Below are 20,023 nucleotides of genomic sequence, written 5' to 3' on the forward strand. Positions count from 1 at the left end.
TTTCTGATTTGTTTTTCAAACTGCTTTGGGTTTGATATGTAACTTGAAGACAGACTTTGAAATTCAGACTGCACTTGTGGGATTCAGCACCCTTAAATGTTAAGTTTGTAACTGCTGTTGCATTCAGATTAGCAGGGAACTAATGCCCTCTAAGATGATTTGATACACAGTCTTATCTTGGTAAAATAGTGTTAGTTTCAGATTAAATACAGTGAGTCTCCAAGAAGTGTCAGGAAAGCTACTTATTAACCCAGCTCATGTCAACCATTCTTTTTTTTTCCCCCTTGTGTTTTCCAAGAGATCATATTTTTGACAGTCAACCTTCCAGACTAGATCTAGTGCTCTGAGAAGGAAAGCGTGTATAAGACCACAAAGCATTGGTACAATATGACTTCAACATTGTTAATCGGCTGCAGGCAAAGTTTAAACCAAGATGCAATTCATTTTTGTAAAAGACACCAAGCAAGAAATCAAACATTATTTTGCAAATCTGGATCAATTACTTTACACTCCTGTGTGCATTGTACTGTAGGCATTCACTGAAAACACCACATAGATGTAAAGGAATACACATGCCTTTGGTTTCCTTAGTCAATAAACATTAACAGAACTGTTAGAAACACCTACTTGTTATGAAAGTCATATATCTCCTGAATATTCCCAAAGATGATGTGTTCTTTATTAAGGATCCCAGCGGGTATTTCTTCCACTCCACTTGTCATTTCCCAAAGGTAAGTCTGGAAGACACCAGCAAGTCTTAGCTTTGTGAATAAACGCAGTGAAAAAGAATAGATCTCCCTGTTTTATTGCCAAAGGCATGGGCTTACAAGGGAAATAGGTACTTTGAGATTAAACAAACAAGCTAAAAATAAATAAAAATGTTCCAGTGTCACAGAAAGCTCTCCAGAGAAATTCAAAGTGCTGACACTCATAAGTTGTCTGAGGGAAAAGCAGAAACGTGCCAATACCACCTGTCTTTGCTGTCCAACTGATGGTGTCCCAAAACCACAGGCAGAAACAGTTGAAAGATAAACCGGATTTGCCACTTCAGTAGCATTAGATACATAAAAATGTCTTTCAAACTACAGGAATGTGAAAGCTGACAGATTTCACTGAAACATACTCTACTTTTTCTCTTGAATATCACAGTCCCCTTCAGGAACACCCTGCTATAGAGCTAGGCAAGGTATTTGACTGTGGAAATCCAGCTCTTTCTCTAGCATGAGTTGATCCAAAGGAATAGATTTGAATACTTAAGAAAATGCTCCGTGATTCAAAAAAACCTGGAAACCGACAATTTTCAGGTCAACGTGCAAATATATTGCTCTCTACTGAGTTCCAGGACATTGCTCTCACTCTGCAAGGGTGAGTGCAGCTTTGCAAATAAAGGCACACTCAGGTGTCCCTGGAGGTGCAGACACCTACAGCCAAGCATGGGGAGCACAGGGCACGGTTCTGTCAGCGGGAGGCAAGCTCCCTCTGCTGCCCACCCAGCTCTCACCACCAGCAGGACATAGCTTAGTGGCTAGTCACCAGTGGTGGTACCCTCACACAGGCTCTTGTCAACGTCAGCCTTTGCAGTACAGTGAACATCACCACCACAAAGGATACCATGTCCTTCCTGAAAATACTGGAGATTTCCCAGGCCATAACTTACCTCTAAACATTCATGTAAGTCCCTGACATAAGCTTTTTCCGTCTGAAGCAGCTCAGCCATAATGAATCTGGAAAAAAGAAAGTATTTCAGATGTTTTGGACATTATAGGCATGTGTACAATGAACAGAAAAAAGCCCCCACATCCTCCTGTTGTCTTAATGAATCAGTGTACTTCCACTCTAAACATTCAACTGCCTTACTTTGAACATTTCAGCTCCATGAATGAAATACCATTTCATATTTTAGTCCCTTGTAGGGTTATTTTCTAAATATCCTCTCTGCATAAAATTCTATTAAGTTGTATTTTTGCAACCCTGAGTTGTGATTTACTATCTATATGCCCATCCTTAACAGTCAACTGATTCTCAGATTTTTTTTCCCCAGGAGTAAGGACTTGAGATTCACCAACATCACTTACATTTTCAGTAGCAGTCAGCAGTGAGTCTGCACTTGTCCTTCAGTGACAATACAGATGGGTTTGGGAGGCACCACTACTTTGAAGAGGCTTCAACAGCTTGGTATCTGACTGGAGAAAATCCAGGCTGCCAGGAAGCCAAACAACCACATCTGTAGTGCCTGAGGCTGGGCGTCTCAAAGTTGAAATGCCCACTGTTTTGAAAATGTGCCACAGGCAGATCAAGTGTAACCACTGTTCCCTGAAGTAGAAACAGTTTCTTATCACTGTAGTGACCATTTCAGAGGGCTGAGAAGGATCATACAAACAAATGCCTTCCAGAATAGTCTCACACAAAAATTAAACAAAATGCTGTGAAATTAGACTGTTTCTAGATTTAAGTGCAACAAGCACTTTGAATATTTCCTCTAGTATGAAATTTTTCTAGTTTTCTCAGTTCTATACCCACTGAAATTTGAACCTAGACTTCAAGTGAACTCTTGGTCACTGAAACCCAGTTAACTCCTTAGGATGTCAGTGGAGTTTAGATAATGCCTAGACATATAAAGGTGCTTTTCATTTTTTCCTGTTCATCTTACTTTTCACATACAGCCAGAAAGAAATCATGACAATGAGTATCTCCATGACATCAAGGTCTAATCGAAGTGCTTGTCTCACTCCTTTCCCTTTCCAAAAGTAACTTCTGATTAAAACCACAAGAAATTCAACCTGTATGTTCTGAAATTCTCTAGCCTACAAGTCACAACTTCTGCCCTACACCTGTAGACTTGTCTCAATAGCTCCACAGCTGGAAGGAGCTATAGGCTGTCAGTCAGTTCTGGTCATGCAAATATCATGGAATTACTCTTAGACAACGTCTTATGGCAGACTGTGAGACTTTGGGGACATACTCTTTCTTTCTGGCTGACTTTCTTTTTTCTTCGTTGACTTCATGATTTGCATCTCGCAGCTTTACCTCCCGGTCTGAAAGACTTGCTGGAATAATATCTAGTTCTAGGTCCTTGTTATCCTGAAAAAAAGTGACAGTACAGATTTTAAATTCATTGTAATCCTACTGTTGTGCAAAATGCAGCATGTTCATGAGATCAAATAGATAAGAAGGGACATACCAATCTCAAAAAGAAGGAAATTCAAAGAGTAGAACTACAGGGAGAAGGGAGAAGGTGAGAGAGAAATCTTGAAAAACACCAACTATGAGATTTATTACAGCCTTCACTGTTACTCCTATCTAGGAACAGGTATTGATGACAAACGTCTAAATTTTACCTTACTCCTTCACATCTAAATTAGTTGCTTAGTATGGGACTTCATAAACAGCCGATAAAGTTGGACACTATGCAGGGACAATCCCAACCTCCAACAGCCTTCTGCCATGGAAATACCTTTCCAGACTGTGGTTAGTAACTTTGGGAAAACTAGAGACCCTACAAGGAACAATACATTTAAGGCAGCTTGAGGGTGTAAGTGAGGGAATTTATTCCTCTTTCTTTGATACTTAATTTTGAAGGATGGTTGACTCAAAGGTTTTTAAGTATTTCTGCTTCTGGCACTCTCCCTTAATACTGTGGCCAGGGAATAGCAAGAGATTCTAATTATTGTTTCTCTTGTGTTGCTCTCTTTCACCTAAAAGAGCTCAGAGATGAGGCTGTGGATCAATTTTTTGGTTAGTTAAAGGATGAGAGAATGGAAACTTACAGTCAAAGCCTGCGTTTGGTACAAAATAATGATGTGGGAGCAGGATTTACAGCTTATGCTAAAATGAATACAGACTTGTTACAGTAACGTGTTTCCCCTCCTTCCCGGTAGTTGTAATGGCCTCCTGGAGAAAGGTCCAAACATTTGTTTAGAAAATCACTCTGATCTTCATCTGTCTCCTCCTCATATCATTGAGCTGCCACAAAAAGCCCTTTTCTCTTCAGAAACAGTTCTGAGCTTGGCTAGGTAGGTTGCCTGGGTTTAAAGTGTTTCTAATGGACACATGATAACCTGCAGGATTCATACCATAGCCTTTACTTCCCTCTGTGACTTCCAGCTTTGGTATAAAACCCCAGAAGGACATGGACTTACAGTACCTCCGTATTGATTCCAAGGGCTTTTTCCAGGGAGTAGCGGTATTTCCCCATCCTGAGAGAGAAGTCACGGTAGCGTTTGTCAACGGTGGTGACCCATTTCCTAATTTCAGTGGCGTGTATATGTCCTTTTTCTACAAAGCTGTCAGCCAGCTGGATGAGGAGCTTCACTTTCTCCTTTGTTTGCTGCCCAAAATATGGTCCTCAGTTATGTTGCATTATTATTATTTCCTTTGCTTTTAATTCACACAGCAGTCAGAAGCAGCTTGCAATTTTTTATACATCATTAAAGAGTGTCTGTACTTCATCTTATACAGAATGAGATGCTTTAAACTTTGCCCAGTAAAACATGAAAGGAATGACATTTATAAAAGGACACTTATGAAGCTCCAGGAGATAGAAAAAGTCACGCTTTTGAAACCACACGCGCACAAACACATAAGGAAAACATGTTGGAAGTTAGACATGCCTCCTTCCCATAACCAAAACCTTATTTTTTTGTAAAACTTGGAGTAGAAGACAGGATTTAAAAATCACACCTCATAAAATACACCAAGATACTCTGAATCTATACTTAGGTGGTTCTGCGGACCTGTGTAGGCAGGTCATTAATACACCACATATTAGTTCAGGAAGTGAGTTTGAGTCACTACTACTCCGTTTCAGAAACAAACAGAATTTAAATCCAAATTCCTGGTCTACTACAAAATCCTCCATCAGTATTTCAGTTCCAGTTAGAGCACTACAAACTAAAAGATGCATGAACTCCAAAACATATGCTGAGCCCCCAAACCTTCTAGAGGTCTTTTGTATTTCACTTGGGCTCTGCCTGCCTCTTAGTCACTATGGTTTTCCATGTGGAGGAACCTTGTGCAAATCTGGCACAAAGGAGCTAGTTGTAAATTTTAGCTTAGATTCCAAATCTATCCCAGGAACTGAAGGTGCCTGGACCCTATGTTTGAGTCAACCTGAGTACAAAATGCTTATAGGAACCGAGATAGCAACTGCACAGACTGCACTCCAGCTGTAACACACAAGTTAATCCTCAAAAGCAAAAGAAGAATGAGTTGTATCCCCAGAGGTACTGGCAAGCTGCTTCTCAGAGATGAGGAGAACTTTCCACTCTGCCTTAAGTAAGACACGCTGTCAGGTACTTGACATTATCAGCAATCTGGCCACAAATGGACAAATGCCTGTCAGACCAGAAAACATCTAGAAGATTTCAAACACAAAACTAAATTCAAGAAATTTCACCAGCAAAATAAGTTAACAGTTGAATCAGAGGTCATCTTAACAAATGAATTGAGTACTCAAGCAAGGCTTGGTATGGAGAAGTAAAAATCTGACTTCCTGTTACATTTAATGGGTGTTTCACTCCCAAAAGCTACTGGTGTTATTGCTTTCCAAGTAGTTGGTTTGGCCAGAAAGTTACAGCTTAATTTGAGAATAACATCAGTCTGGGAGTGACGTGCATTTACCAGATTGCACATGGCAGTGAAAATATTCTAGGTCAGCAGTAGGAAAATGATTCACTGAAGCCCTAGGGAGCAAGACTAAATGCATCAGTGTAAGAAACTGCCAGTAATTGTTGATAAGGAAACAAGGTATAAAACTCAATCCTAGGCTAAGTCAAGAGTAGAAAAAGTTTGGAAACTTCGGGATGAATCAGGATTATTCTGATCAAAATTAAATATAAACTGGAACATGACTTCAGGTGGACTGATTATTGGCAGTTAGAGGACAGAAGTACTGTTAAAGGAATGTTGTACAGGTCCTCTCTGATTAAATTAACTTCTGTCCACTGCTAGTTATTTCCCATTTTCAGAAACATGCAGGCTAAGCAAAAAGGAAGGGGACAAGAACACCACAAAGCCTGTGAATCAAACCCATGCAAGCATGGACAGCCTAATGAGGAATTTAAGGATTACAGAAGATCAATTTCAGGACACAGTGAAATGAAGCTACATAATACCAAAGCCATGGTCTTGCTGCAGTCCGACTTTGCAGTTTAGAGCCTTATCAGTGATTGTTAATACCCCTGTGGATTCACTGTCTGTGAATTACCTATGGTTTGAATTAATTTGTCTGAATCAGATCCAATCACCATTCTTCTGTAAACCCCACCAGACTTCTCAGAATTGCTCCATATAAATTAATAGATTCTTGGTAATGCAGCTTTGTATTAAAAAATGTTCACCCCAGAGTTTACAAATCCATTTATTTAAAGTATTTTGTTGGGATCAGCAGAGTATTTCTAATGAGATAAATGATCATCTGCGATCAATCCAACCAGAATTAATGAAACAAATTGTGGTTGTAATGACAGAAGAAAGGGCCAGGGAATCCAATATGACCTTGGATATGTTCAGATCAATTAGTTCCTCTATACCATTCTTGTATGATTGTTTGAGAATGGATTTAGGGTATATCTCATTAGGTGGCTGTGAACCCCATATGCAAATTGACTTTCTCTTACTTCTGATCAGAATGAAAATACTCCTTAACCAGTACCAAGGAGGAGAAAAGCTCCTTTTTGTGCCTGTGTCTTGCTAAAAATGAAGGATCACAGTTCTCAAAAGACATTTAGCTTCTGGGCTAGGAATGTCAGGAGGAAAATACAAAATCAAGAGAATGTTATTACAGAGATTTAAGGCATTGAAACAGGATCATAAACACAGACTAAGGCAGATGCCATAATTAGATTAAAGTCACTGTTTACCTTGGCAGGTACTCTGAATTCCCCATATTCCTTCAGGAGTTCCTGAGTTTCTTCTGCTGATTCCCCTGTGGAGTTGTGAGTAGAGAGGTAATATTCGCCTGTTTCTTGGATCCAGTCTAAGGCCTGTGAATGTCAAAAACAACCAAAGGAAAAACAAAACAAACAGTCTTTCAAGAACTAATCCTCTGACAAAAAGAAATCCACCAAATAAAGGATATCAAATCCATTGGGACTTAATACTGTTTATACTAAAACACTTTCTAGGATCACACAAAAAGAATACAGTAGTCAAAGCAGGTGGGAGAAGATACAAAAGGTGCTGCATGTTTCCTAGGAGAAAAAGGAGTGTAGGGAATTCTACCTATATACAGATAAATTTGCATGCAGGCAAAGCAGTTTTCTCATTCAGTAATAGCTTAATAAAACAAGTTTGCTCTTATATTTATTTTCAAATAAATGAATAAATCCAGAAATTAATCTGGCCTGGCAAAAATACTTAGTTTTGTTGTCGTCTTTTGGAATACTTTCAAAAATCTACATTTGCCATATTTTCAAAAGTTACATTATTTAAATACAACTTGAGATTGCAACAGGAATCCCACAGAGAGGCATTACATGGATACAGGAAATATTTACACACTGCCAGGACAGAAAGACAAAGTGGGGTTTTTACACTACCTGCTTGGCACTGCGCTCAAAGACAACATATTGTTGGCACTGATCTAATCTCCGCTTCTTCAGGGTCCAGAAGTGAAGGACTCGGTTCTCCCTCTGCAGCAGCTCACTCAGAATGGCTGTAGGGCAAAGGAAAACCCCTGCATGATTAGTGATTCTGTAAACGCATACAGAAATAAGCCATAAAAAGCTGAATTTACTCACTCTGCCTGGACCTCACTCACTCCCAAGAGCAGAGCCTCTAAGATTGTACTCCTTAAAAACAAGCATTGAATCAAAGGGGCTGCTTTAAAAAAAAACCAACCCCACAACAACAATAACAAAACCCCCTAAAAAACAACACAAAAAAAAGTGCAGCTGCAGGGTTATCTTGTAAAGGCGAAGATGCTAGAACAGCGTTTGGAATTTACCCCAGTAAATGCACTGGGGTACATGATTTCCAGTCCTTTTGTTCTCTTCTGTTGCATGTTTCAGGAGTCTGGTACTGGTTAACACAGAAGAAGTTGCCCTTTTACTGCGCTGTCTGTTGCTCTGGCTACAGGCTACCCAGCACTTGGCACCAAAGCCTACCGTCCCATGCAGAGCTCTGGTTGTGACTGAATTTAATTCAGACCTGAGCCCCTAGTTTGACATACTTGGTAAGGTTTCTTTCACGCTGTGCTGCCTGGCAACCCTCTGTGTGCTCCCCACGCAGTTACTGCTGGACCCCGATTTTGGATTGAGACCTAGTATTGGTCCTCTAAACTGTCTTCCATGTGATGAGGATGCGACAGGCACCCAGGTTCAGGACAAGACTGGCAGGAGACCTGCCTTGGAGTCTAGGACATACGTGTTCTCCTTCAAAACCTGAGCGCACAGCCAGACTGTATGAACTTTATAAAGGGTGTGATTTAACTCTTTACAAAGTACCACGGGATTCACCGAAAAGCTTACCTACAGAGAGAGAGCAAATGATTTACACTGTATCACTAACGTAAACCTGAGTTTTTCTATTTAGACTGAGCTAAGCCATGTGTAGCTGGCAGCAGCGGGGCTTATCCCAGCCATGGCTGGCTGTGGAGCTCAGGTAGGTGCTCGGCAGGTGAGGGATGGCAGCCCTCCTGCCCTGGCCTCAAAGCGGAGCATCCACTAGAGGGGGCTTAGGCACATGCAGCCCGGGCAGCAGCTGCACTCTTCTGTATTAAAACATTTGAGTCTGGCTTCTCAAGCACTTACAGTCACTTAGGATCATTTACAGCACCTCTCTCACCCTAAGCCCTTTCTGAGTGTACTGATAGTCATTGCTCGTGTGTCAACACTGGTGGCAGCAAACAGATTTAGATGTATCTTTCCCTATTTACAAGTGTGACACTGATTATGGAAAAAAAAATTTCTAATACTGAAATTCATTGCAAAACTGAGCCCAGTCCCTGCTGAAGGCAATGGGAACCTTAAAAGACAAAAGGAACTTGAAGCTTGTCATGGGTGCTGTAGATGAGGTCTCTGCATAAACAGATTATGCCAAATAAAACTAATTTTCTTCTGTATTAATGACTTCACTTTGGAAGCACAATAATCTTCTTACTAAATGGTGCTTTTATTCTGAACTGAAGTGTCCACTTCAGAGTTTCTGTGGATAGAGTCACCAAGCATAATTACACATTTAGCTTAGAAAAAGACTAATATACATGCTGATTTTTATATAAGTGAGTCATTCCAAATAAGCTCAGAGAGGAACACTCATAAGCTTATATCAGGTGCATATTTAAGGGCTTGCTGAGTCAGGGTTTAATTAATTTTCAACTGTGAGGAACAAAAGTCCACAACAACAAGCATTTGACACAGTAGTGGGGGGACAGTTGAATAAAGACATGTTAACATTGAAGAACTGGTATTGAATGAAAGGAAGGAAAATAATCTCTTCAGTAGCACCATTTTCATCTTCTGTGTATAACCAAAGTTCCCATCCCTCCCACATACATGACTGCACTGCTTTTAACCTGCATCTTTCTGCAGCTTGTAAGAAAGCCAATCATGATAACAAAAATGATTTATTTCTGCAGAATTAATTTGCTTATTCTTATCAGTACCTTGCTGCATTGCTAGGCATAGATTAAGCACTGTTTAATTAAGCAGAGGAGTGGAAATATTTCAAACATTTCAGATGTATTACCTGATTGTAAACAGTGCTCTTTTGACCAGAAGAAAGTAACTAAAGGCAGTTACTTCTGCTGGTGATTGTTTGATGTGGTAGGACACCAAACAGGATTCCGGGGACAAAAAAAATAGCAGATCCATCCTAGGGATAAATAAGTTTTTGATTCATTGTTTTCCAGTGCTCAGCAGCAGGATGCATCTAGACCTTGTATTTGATACGTGTTTATTTGTTTATGCATTTATAGATATTATGGCAAAATAGTGTCTGATCACCTCAGCTGACAACCCACATGAAGGGGGATGGCAGAGTTCCACTCCTGTGGACTCTCCTGATAAGAGAAGCCAGAAAGAGCCCATGTTTCAAACCCCTTTCCTTTTTTCCCCGCTACCACTTGTGACAGCAGAGCTCTGTATGAGAACTCATGCCTAGCAGAGGAGGGATCGCTTTCTGATAGGCCTCACTGGCATTGCTAAAGGTGTCAGGCGTACGTATCATTTTAGTGACAGCAGATGGCAAAACTCAAGGTGCCTTCTCAGCATGTTCACAAACCTTTGGATGATCACACAGGAGAGGCACAAGCACATAAGACCTTCAGTGCTGTCATTGCACCAGTGCACCAACCTTTCACTTGCTGCTCGGGCCCCCTTGTATGGCTTGCTACTCCAGGCATGCTGACATTGTTCCTGTGGATGTACTTGAGGAACACCTCGGCATTCCTTCGTGCCAGTGTGCAGGCCTAAGAAAAACAGCCCCCACCAAAAAGAATCAGTGAAGATGAGCAAAGAAAGCAAAGGGGACCTGAGGGAGTTCTCTGCTTATTTTGCAGGGAGAAGTTCTCTCTCATCTGAGAACTTGAGAGGTTCAGCTGAGAGTCAATAAACTCAGATAATAGACTAACAGCTTCATAAATGTATTAAAACACAAGTCATTTTGAATATAGTGGCTGATTTTATGTATTAAGGCAAATTAATGACAATAATAAAAGAACTGGTTCATCACACGTTTTCAATCTAACCAAAGCTAACCCATCTTTCAAGAAAAGTATTCATTGTTTCAAAAAATATACAATCTAGAGGCATAGTTTCTTAAGCCTTGCCTGCAAGTGCAGCTTCATGTTGCATATCAGTTTTAGCGGAAGGTGACAGGCTGGCTGTCAGTTGACTTGTCAGCCTGTCAGCTCCACAGTTCTTACAAAGCAACACCTGGAAGGCAGGAGGAAATCTCTGTCTCCATCCTGGTGCTGCCCTGCAGAGACACATTTGCTTTAGTTGTTAGTAGCTCTTCAGCTATTGACTTAGAGGGCAGAATTTGAAATGCTGGATAGTTTGTATAAGCCAACACCAAAAAGCTGTATAACACCTGTCATTTATAATGCTCATCATATAAAATGTTGAGAATTTGAACTCTGAACCAGTAAAACAACTAACATCCTCCAAGTACAATGCAAATACCACTTAATTAGTCCTGATGACACCTGAGATATGCATCGATGAAATGCTTATTACCCCTACCATAACAGTGTGAAACCGGCTTAGGGTTTATGCAGCCAACCAGTAGCCGAACTGGAATTATATCTCAGAACGTCCCCTCGAACTCACCAACGCTGCTCTACATTGACTACTTAGTAGGGAGATTTCATGATTTATTAGAGAACTAAAATGAGACCTTGAGAAAAGCCTCCTTCTGTTCCAGATGTTTGCTGATCAGAGGGATGACATGGTCTATCTCAGCTGCTGGTCCAAGTTTATCTCGACCTCCGCACCAGTCTTCATCCCGTCTGTATTCTTGCTCCAAACTCTCTAATACACTGCACACCTGAAATACGCCCATAGCACAACAATTCAGTCATCTACAATGATAATCAGGAGTAACATATTCAGTAAAAGTCTATGACCAGTGACATTTCAAATCTAAATGTTTTGGACTATAAGCCATGGCATGGAGGATAACTGGGTATGAAACAGGCCCTAGACAGAATGACCTACTAGTTCTTCTTACCCATAGGGATCTCTACTGTTTGGGATGCAATTCATCTGGTTTAAGGGTAATAAATCCTTCTTCTCTTCCAATGGATAAAGGTTGGGGGAAGCTCCAAAGGTTGAATCAAGGCAGAGGTCAGTCTGGCCCCAGTGGATCATTTAGGAAACAATCCCTATTCCGGAAGGGTGCTTTAGATGTGTTTAAATCCCACTGAAGTCAAGGGACTTAACACACACTTAAAGAAAAACACATGCTTAAATTCTTTCCTGAAACAAAGTCTGAAGCTGGAACTAATTCTCTTCAGCTGCATGTTAGTTGCTCCCTATACAGCTTTTGTAAAGACTGATGGAAACCAATAGATATTAAATCAGTGTCACAACCTAGGTGGATGCAGGTGTTCCACCATACAGGGCTTACAGATATATCTTCTATCTATCTGGGTGGAATAATGGGAACGAGGTAAATAAACCAGCACAGTCTGAAAACCGTGTGTGCAGTGGCCTCAGACAAAGGTAAGTCCTTGCATTGCAGATTCTGAGAATACTATCAGTGGTCTGTGCAGACGCTGAAAAAACTGCAAAAGTTTTCCAGAACATTTGGAACTTTCCTCTTCTCTCCCAGAGGAGTCTACCTACACACTCCACTGCTGAAATTACACCAGATCCAGTCAGTTATTGCTAGGGATCCAGCTAACCATGTTCACACTTTTCGCATTCACTCCTGCAACTTTTATATGAACAGTTATAATTCAGAGGACCCTACATGGTTAAGAGCATAGTCTGGAAGAGTCTCCAGCATCACACACCAATCCTGACCACTATCACAGACCATTTTCATGTAGCTCTGTTCATGAACACATCAAACTCCATTTTAAAACTGGTGAGCTGAGGTAAACTGATCAGCTTATTACTGCTGCCAGTCTGTTAAAGGACCTTATGCATTTGACAATCTGAAATCACCTTGCTTGGATGCAAACCAGCATTTGCCCTCAAACACCCATTGGACAGCAAGTGCCCCATGTGCTATTTAGCAGCAGAAAAGCATTCCCATTTTACTTCTTGTACATTTTGGCACTCTATTGGGCTTTGCTGACTTAAAAAATGAAAGTAGATGGACTGCCTAGGATCCACATCTTTCCAGAAAGGATGGTCTGTGCCCATTCAAATATCATCTCTCTGTTAAGAGGATGAGATAAATTAATATAAAGCGAGCTGTAAATGAAGTCAGAGAGAAATTGGGCTATTCAAAAGCCAGTGCTCCACTAGTTATACCAAGAACATAGTATATGCTGGGGGAAGACAGGAATGAAAAAGTTTGGCTGGTTGTGACAGTCTCTCCACCCTCTTAGCTGCATTTTCTAGATACTCAGAGAATTCAGGATCCAATGAATTACCCAATACACTGTCATCCAGTCAGGGAGCAGACCATTAAGGACCACAGATCAGTCATTCGTCTCAAGAGAAGATGACAGACTACTTGTAGAAGTGAGTTTATGAGCATTCAGAGACCGAATGATCTTTGCCCTAAACATTTGCTGAATAAACACAACTAATGAATGAACTGGTGGGCACTGTAGTATGCTTGTCTATGACTGGAAACAGGAAGAGAGACTGAATTGATTAATTACTGGCGCTGCATATTTTGGCCAGCACATTTGACTGTCTAAAGCACTAATGAACCCCTTAATGGTTTTCATTTCTCACAATCCTCCACCAGCAGTAATTCATTTCAATCTTGAATGCATCAGGGACTGTAAATGTTTGAAACTCTTCACAGTGAAAGACATCCATTACAAGGAATGAAACAATCTTAAAAATGCATTGAACAAATTACACCAACAAGTGGCCCAAGGACCATCTACAGCCTTGATGTTAAGCAAAATATAATCTCTTTCCCTAATGATATATTCAGTTGTGCTAAAAAGCTTCCCATGTCTGGTTCTCTAATTGAGGAACTAACTGTGTGATAATAACAATAGAAAATTTAATGGAAATCACTGCTGCCTTTCATACAAAACCACAGGTTCCTGCAATGTCCATGTTAACATGAACTGTCTGGCTGGAGTAAATTACATCAGGCAAGGCTATTTGAGTATCCACACTATGACACTAATTCTCACTGACTACAGTGTAAATGGCACCTGTTTGTGCAAGTGATGAATAATCCCACCGTATCAGCAGCCAACCGGAATGTGTTTTGCAATTCATGGACACCTGGAATGAAGTTGTGTCATCATATAATGGTTAGTGCTGTATTTATCTGAATTGCAGACAGATTTAAGAGAAATCCCTTCACATCCTGGCATCTTTTTCAGCCTGGTGGTGTTTAACTACTGGTGAAAACACTGTCTAGTACTGCTCATAAAGTAACAAGTAATTAATTGCAAGCAGCTCTTAAGGAAAAGTAGATTTATATTCCTCAAAGTTAACTCTGATATCATGAAAACTTGAAGCAAAAATGGTGGAATTTCAGAAATTTGTCCCTTTGGAAAGGGGACAAAAAAAAAACCCAAACCAACAAACTAAAACAAACTTCAAGAATTACATTGCTTCACTGAAAACTTTCATCTTAAAGTTATGCTTTTTTATTTGTTTGGTTTGTTGTCAGGTTGCTTTTTTTTTTGTTACAACACTTATCAAAGAAAAAATTTGACTAGTTCAAACTTTGGTTTCCATGTGTGGCTTGGCATTGGTATGCCAATGGAGTAAATGTCCTTTCAGTTAATTTTGCCAATGCTGTGAGATTACTTGCTGGAAGAAGACACTATGCACTCAGGGTGAGAGTAGAAGACTCGCACTGCTACATTGTGGAGTGCACTGACTTTGGTGTTCATCAGCTGGGAGTCGCCACAGGACTCAATGCTGGCCCTGGTCAGGTGACAGAAAGGTTTATATGCACCTAAGGTGTGGAGGAAGACGTGCAAACGTATGTAAAAAGACAAAGGGCAGCTTTTAAAGGCAAGCAGGGCTGACGGAAGGCACACTCTTCCTACTTTTGGGATTACTCAAGGAAAAGGGTGAAGAATGAGCACTGCTCCTTAGTGGTATTACCAGAGCAGGTGTTTGAAACAGTTCAACACTCTGCGCTGATCTTGGCAAGAGGCAAGACCTTCACACTACACACTAGGAGCTAAATCCCAGGCTGCAGCAATATGCTGTGGCACAAATATGATACTGTTCAGCTCACCTGCTCAGAGGTTTTATAGAAGGCCACCGAGGCATTGACAAGTTTGAGCCTGTCCTCCATCTTCAGCATCAGCTGCTGCCAGTGCAAGGCCACCTTTTCAGCACACTCTCTGATAGCATCAGCATCATAGTGCCCAGCCTGTAGCAACACTTCAGCTTTCTGCTGGACCTGCAGGGCACTCTGGTGTGTCTTCTGTAAGGAAGTGGCATGAAAGAGGGACTGGTATGAGGGGAGGAAAGAGAGGTTGTATAGATGTGCCAGATGTATGGTAGAAAGGTGAAGCGAGGTGTGAGCATGGAGATGCGAGAAAGTAAAACATTTTCAGAGAGTTACCTTCAGTTAACAGTTACTTTCTGCAAAGCATTTTAGTTTCAATTATTCACACACATTTGCAACAAGTTATTAGAGCTTGGGACAAGCAAGGACTGGCTAAGATAGGTTAGCTCCACTGATCAGCTACTGCCCGAGGTGGGTTCCCGGTGGATCCATTTTGACAACCCCAGTGCAGGCAGCTATTGTGCTGAGCTCCCACCCAGCCTGTACTCAGCGCTGACTGCATCCCACACAGTCTGCAGATACAAAAGCAAACACCAAAGAGTTGGCAAACCACGGGCCTAATCACCCTAATTTGACTCTTGCCAGGCAGTTTGCTGGCATCAGCAGCTTTACTCATGTGTGTGATTGTCCTGTCCACAGGATACAAAACATCAACACCAGAAGACATGAAGATGCCTTAGTAAATGGCATGAACTATATCACAAGTATCAGCACCCACAAGATACATTTCTGAAAGTCAGTTCACTCATATTCGAGCTCACTATGCTACCTTTAAGGGCAGAGCTGCAGGGAGTCAGGACATTTTCTCCACCATCTCCCGATTTACTCAGTAGCCACTTTACAGGCAGGACTGAATTATCTGCCCCATTCCCCAGGGTACACCAGCTCCTCTCACAGTAACCAAGTGGTGGTTATGCCTTCCTCTGTGGGTTACTGAGAGGAAAATAGCTCCTGGCCCTTCGTAGCCTCCTGAGTAACTGTGTTCAGGCATGGTTTAGTTCAATATTTGATTTTAATTTTCTGAACAGAAGCCCTAAAATCTCCCAAAGACTCCTCTGTTCTGCGTCCCGTTTATAACTGCTGCTGACAAATTCTCATGTGATACTTTTATGATCTAATCCTTGAACCTGGAAAGGAGCTTGAAATCATCTGGTAATACCGTGATGAATAATGCAATGTAGAGAAAGCTATTAGCAAAAAAAAGGATTAATACTTGGCAGAAACATTTAGGAAGACGTTCAAGAACAACTGGTTAAATTTAATATCCAGCTGCTTTACTGATGTTAGACTTGTAATACTTGTTTTAAATAGACTTTAAAGGATTTCAATTGAAAATCAATTCCACATCTAAAATGCCTTTAGAGAACAGTCTGTCCTGCGTGCTTTGCTGATCTCTTCCCCATATTGAGCTTTAAACACTTAAATATTTAACCTAGTGTTTTCCCCCTCTGAAAACTTGTTTTCCCCTTACTGTGGCATAACCCTCTTCTCCCTCTGTGATTTGCATTTACCACCACATACAAGCACTTCCTCAATGGCAGCAAGCTGTGATAACACAGCCAGTGGGTGCCTTTTTCCCCACTGCTGTCTGGTGACAGCTGCCAAGATGTGGTCAGCACAGCTTGGTACCAGCCAGCTCATACAGAATTGATAGAAAACTTCTCCCTTTTCCCTTGGGAGGTGCAACAGCTGCTCCTTCCTTAGTGTGAGTGGAGCTGGATCAAAACAGGTCATTAGCTGGGCTGTAAACTCTATACTTACTAGCAACACTATAATGAACACCACACCCCACCCCACCCCTCCCTGCCCCAAATCAGCCATCTCTTCAAATCTCCATTATGGAAATATTATTTTCATAGTTTAAAGTTTGGCTTATTTTTGATTATTTTTAAGTATATATAAACCACAGAAAGGGATTTTCCAATTTGTTCTTCGCTCTGTAAAAAGCTAACAATTGTCATAATCTGGGAAGCATATACACCTCATTAAGCAAGAACAGGAGAAAGCAATAGACCCCATTTCTAGCAACCAGAGCGAGCACAGCCTGGGAGATGTGTGAGTGTTATTGTGTCATTTTCATGAATGGAAAGGCTGATATCTGAGAGCTGAAGAATTAGCTGCATATTATAAATAATTTAGTTTGCTATTAACCTCTGGCTGCATTATGAGTTTAATAAGTTGATTTCCTAAAGTTTTTATTCCTTTCCTTCCTTCAAGCAAGGAACAATTGATGCCCAAGAGATAACCTTTTGTATGATGTTCACCTGGGAAGAAGAAACAGTGTTAACTTATTTGTGTTACCTCTATGGCCAGCTGAAACTGCTCATGCTCTCGCTGGAGCTGCTCAGCTTCAGAGAGGGAGCTTGCATTGACAAGGCTTGCATTCAGCATTGATTCACCATTCCTGATCCAGCCAAGCACCTGCAAAGAAAGGATGTGCTTAGGGAAAGGTTGCTTCAGTACACAGTTTTATGTAGTCACTGATCAGAAAATGCTTCAGCCTGGCTAGCAAAAAGGTACGTTGCCCAGTATGGTCTCAGGCTGAATCAGTGAGCAGAAAGAAATCCTAGAATAAGGCCTTAATGACATACATTTTTAGAGGGCAAAGGTCTCAACTGAAGAAGTTATTGCTTGAAGAATTAAACCCCCAAAGTATTTACACGGATATTCGGATAGCAAAGAGCTTTCATTTCCAAGGTTTGATTACAAAAATGAATGTTCCCTTATACAAATACTCCAAGGCAAAACCACAAAGCATAATGAGGGAGATTTGAAATTAAACATAAAGATTCCCCTCTTTTTCAAATTTCCAGCTGGAATCACGGACCTTGCAACTCCTTTCCACTCCACTTGCATTGTTTCATTCACACAGAAGTCAGAGCTTAGGGGTGAGGAGGGAGAAGACACAGTTGGTTTCATCTGACGCGGAGTTAAGATGCAGTCAGAGTTTCCACCTGCATGCAGAGCTAGGAACAAATCCCAGGTCTTGCATTTTATATTTAGTTAAGAAGCTTTACTTCAGGAATATTCAGATTATTTGTAGACATGCAACCCATGCTGTAATGACTGCAGAATCAAATCCTAAATACACATAATTAATCTATCAAGCTTGTATTTATTCATTTAAGCAGCAATATTTTCTACCATTTTAAGACACGTTTAGAAAATCTGCACCCGGAACACACGTGCAAGTTCTTTGCTGTGTTGTCTCAAAGCCTATTTTCTACCTGTGTGGATGTCAAATTATTCCAATAAAGCCAGAAAGTTGCTGAATCCAATTCACAAATGCACAGGAAATCCTGCATGCACAATCACTGCCCTAAATTTAGCTCGTGATTTACAAAGCTCCAAAACTGACTTTGCTGCAAGATTCTACATAGTAATTTCCCTTTTGTGCCATAATTTTCACCAAGTGATCCATTAAATTGCCTGAAAGAAATAGGGATTTTCTGTTTTGGTTTTTATCCCTACATCATGTATCACCCTAGTTATAGCCCTTCAGTTCCCTGTAGGGTAGGAAAATGAGTTTTCCCTAGGAGAAAGAAAGGGGAGCCATCTACACATGTAGCTGACCCTAATTTGTAGAAAATTACATTCTGCTCAATACAACAGTGTGGAAGATTTCATTTGTTGGCTTTCTCTCTTTCGTCAGCAGGTGTTATTGTTCCTGTGGGAAATGCAACAAAGATTTAAAGGAAAGGAAATCAGGTTATCATAAGGCAATCTTTTTGGTTGGCATTTCCTATATAATCCATCAGACAAGAAAGCTACATTATTACCGACTTCATGGTACCAAAAGCTGAAGTTAACCAAAGGATCACCGTATCTGAGAAAGACTTGAAGTGAGGACCTCATAAAGCAAGACATGCTTTCACATTTTATATACTGTGATATATCCTGGCTTGGGCCATTTAGAGCATAGAAAATACTGAGTACGTATGCTAAACACGCAGTATGTTTTTGTTGTGGTTTTTTTTTGGTGGGTTGTTTTTTTTTTTTCTGGTGGGTTTTGGCTTTGTGTGGGGTTTGTTTTGGTTTTTTATTTTTTAACAATACAATCAGGCCATGACAAGGTCCTCTTGGGAGCAGCTTTCATTTGAACTGGAATTTTCAAAATCTGCCACAGGGGTTTTGACATAGATTTCATACAAATACCTGAGTCTTTAAATAGTAAAAAAAAAAAAAAAAAAAAAAAAATCACTGGAAAACTGTCTTAAAACGTAGCAATTTGTTTAGTGAAAAGCTAATAGACAACAAGATTGAGCAAGGAGAGACAGGCACCATACAACTGAAATCAGTCAGGTTTCCTCCAGTGTTAATGATACCTGCGCTTTCCTCTGTACAAATGTCTTGTTGACTCAAAAATACTCAGGGTAAGCAGTTCAGGGCAGGCTGTGATGGACTAAATCTTGTCAGCCAGGATTACAGTGCTCTTCTTGACCAAGGCTGCTGCCACCCCTGAGTTGTGCCCCTTCCTCCTTCCCAAAGAGTGTGGGTTCAGCTGCTTACTGTGAGGCTCCTACACTCCTCCTTCCAGGTCCAGTGAGCATCCAAGTACGAGCAAATCTTGCTTGGAAGAACTTGTATAATGACCCCATTCTGCTTCCAAAAGTCAAACACTTAAATATCAGGGCCTCATCTGGGATTGCGTCAGCTTTTTCCGTAGTAATGTTTTTCTCTTACTTTTTTTTACCTCCTCTTCTTTTGTGTTTGTGTTGTTTACACACAGTGAGAAAAAAATTCAGCTGCATACTCAAAGGTTCTTAAGTCTAAGTGCAAAAACCAGCCACCTGCAGAGCCTTTCTTTGTGTCACTGGTTTGGAAGCAGACTGTGAAATGGTTGGAAGCTGGCATTTTAACATTTGTCTACAAGACCTGCCCACAAATTGATTCCTACTTATATGGTGCTTAATACCTTTTCACTAAAATATATACAGAAGCTGCTAATACAGCACCAAGACACTACTCTGATCATTTCCTGTATTAATAGATTCACCGTTATCTGGCAATGTGCAGACAGGCCAACAGCAAAAGATGACTTTAAACAGACATTTCATACAAATGACAGATTTTATCAACTTTGTAGAAGCAGTGATTAAATAATTCTGAAGTGAAATAAATCTCCAAA

The 20,023-nt window shown here is 40.6% G+C and overlaps 1 protein-coding gene across 4 annotated transcripts in view; it reads right to left on the reverse strand.

Annotated features, from left to right (window-relative positions):
• The window catches only part of KALRN (kalirin RhoGEF kinase), a 525,904-nt gene that overhangs the window by 152,466 nt on the left and 353,415 nt on the right, over window positions 1-20,023 (reverse strand). For 3 of the 4 annotated variants that reach the window (XM_086466145.1, XM_086466144.1, XM_086466147.1), the window contains 10 exons: window positions 17,197-17,316; window positions 14,839-15,057; window positions 11,338-11,487; window positions 10,294-10,408; window positions 7,539-7,654; window positions 6,861-6,983; window positions 4,145-4,327; window positions 2,963-3,081; window positions 1,658-1,724; window positions 628-737 (listed from right to left, as the gene is read on the reverse strand). In XM_086466145.1, the coding sequence (XP_086322271.1) occupies window positions 628-737; window positions 1,658-1,724; window positions 2,963-3,081; window positions 4,145-4,327; window positions 6,861-6,983; window positions 7,539-7,654; window positions 10,294-10,408; window positions 11,338-11,487; window positions 14,839-15,057; window positions 17,197-17,316 (1,322 nt within the window). The remainder of the gene's footprint in view (window positions 1-627; window positions 738-1,657; window positions 1,725-2,962; window positions 3,082-4,144; window positions 4,328-6,860; window positions 6,984-7,538; window positions 7,655-10,293; window positions 10,409-11,337; window positions 11,488-14,838; window positions 15,058-17,196; window positions 17,317-20,023) is intronic. The other variant, XM_086466146.1, reaches the window with a different exon arrangement.

This window comes from Leptosomus discolor, chromosome 5 (assembly GCF_034619465.1).
Source record: "Leptosomus discolor isolate bLepDis1 chromosome 5, bLepDis1.hap2, whole genome shotgun sequence".
Taxonomy (NCBI): domain Eukaryota; kingdom Metazoa; phylum Chordata; class Aves; order Leptosomiformes; family Leptosomidae; genus Leptosomus; species Leptosomus discolor.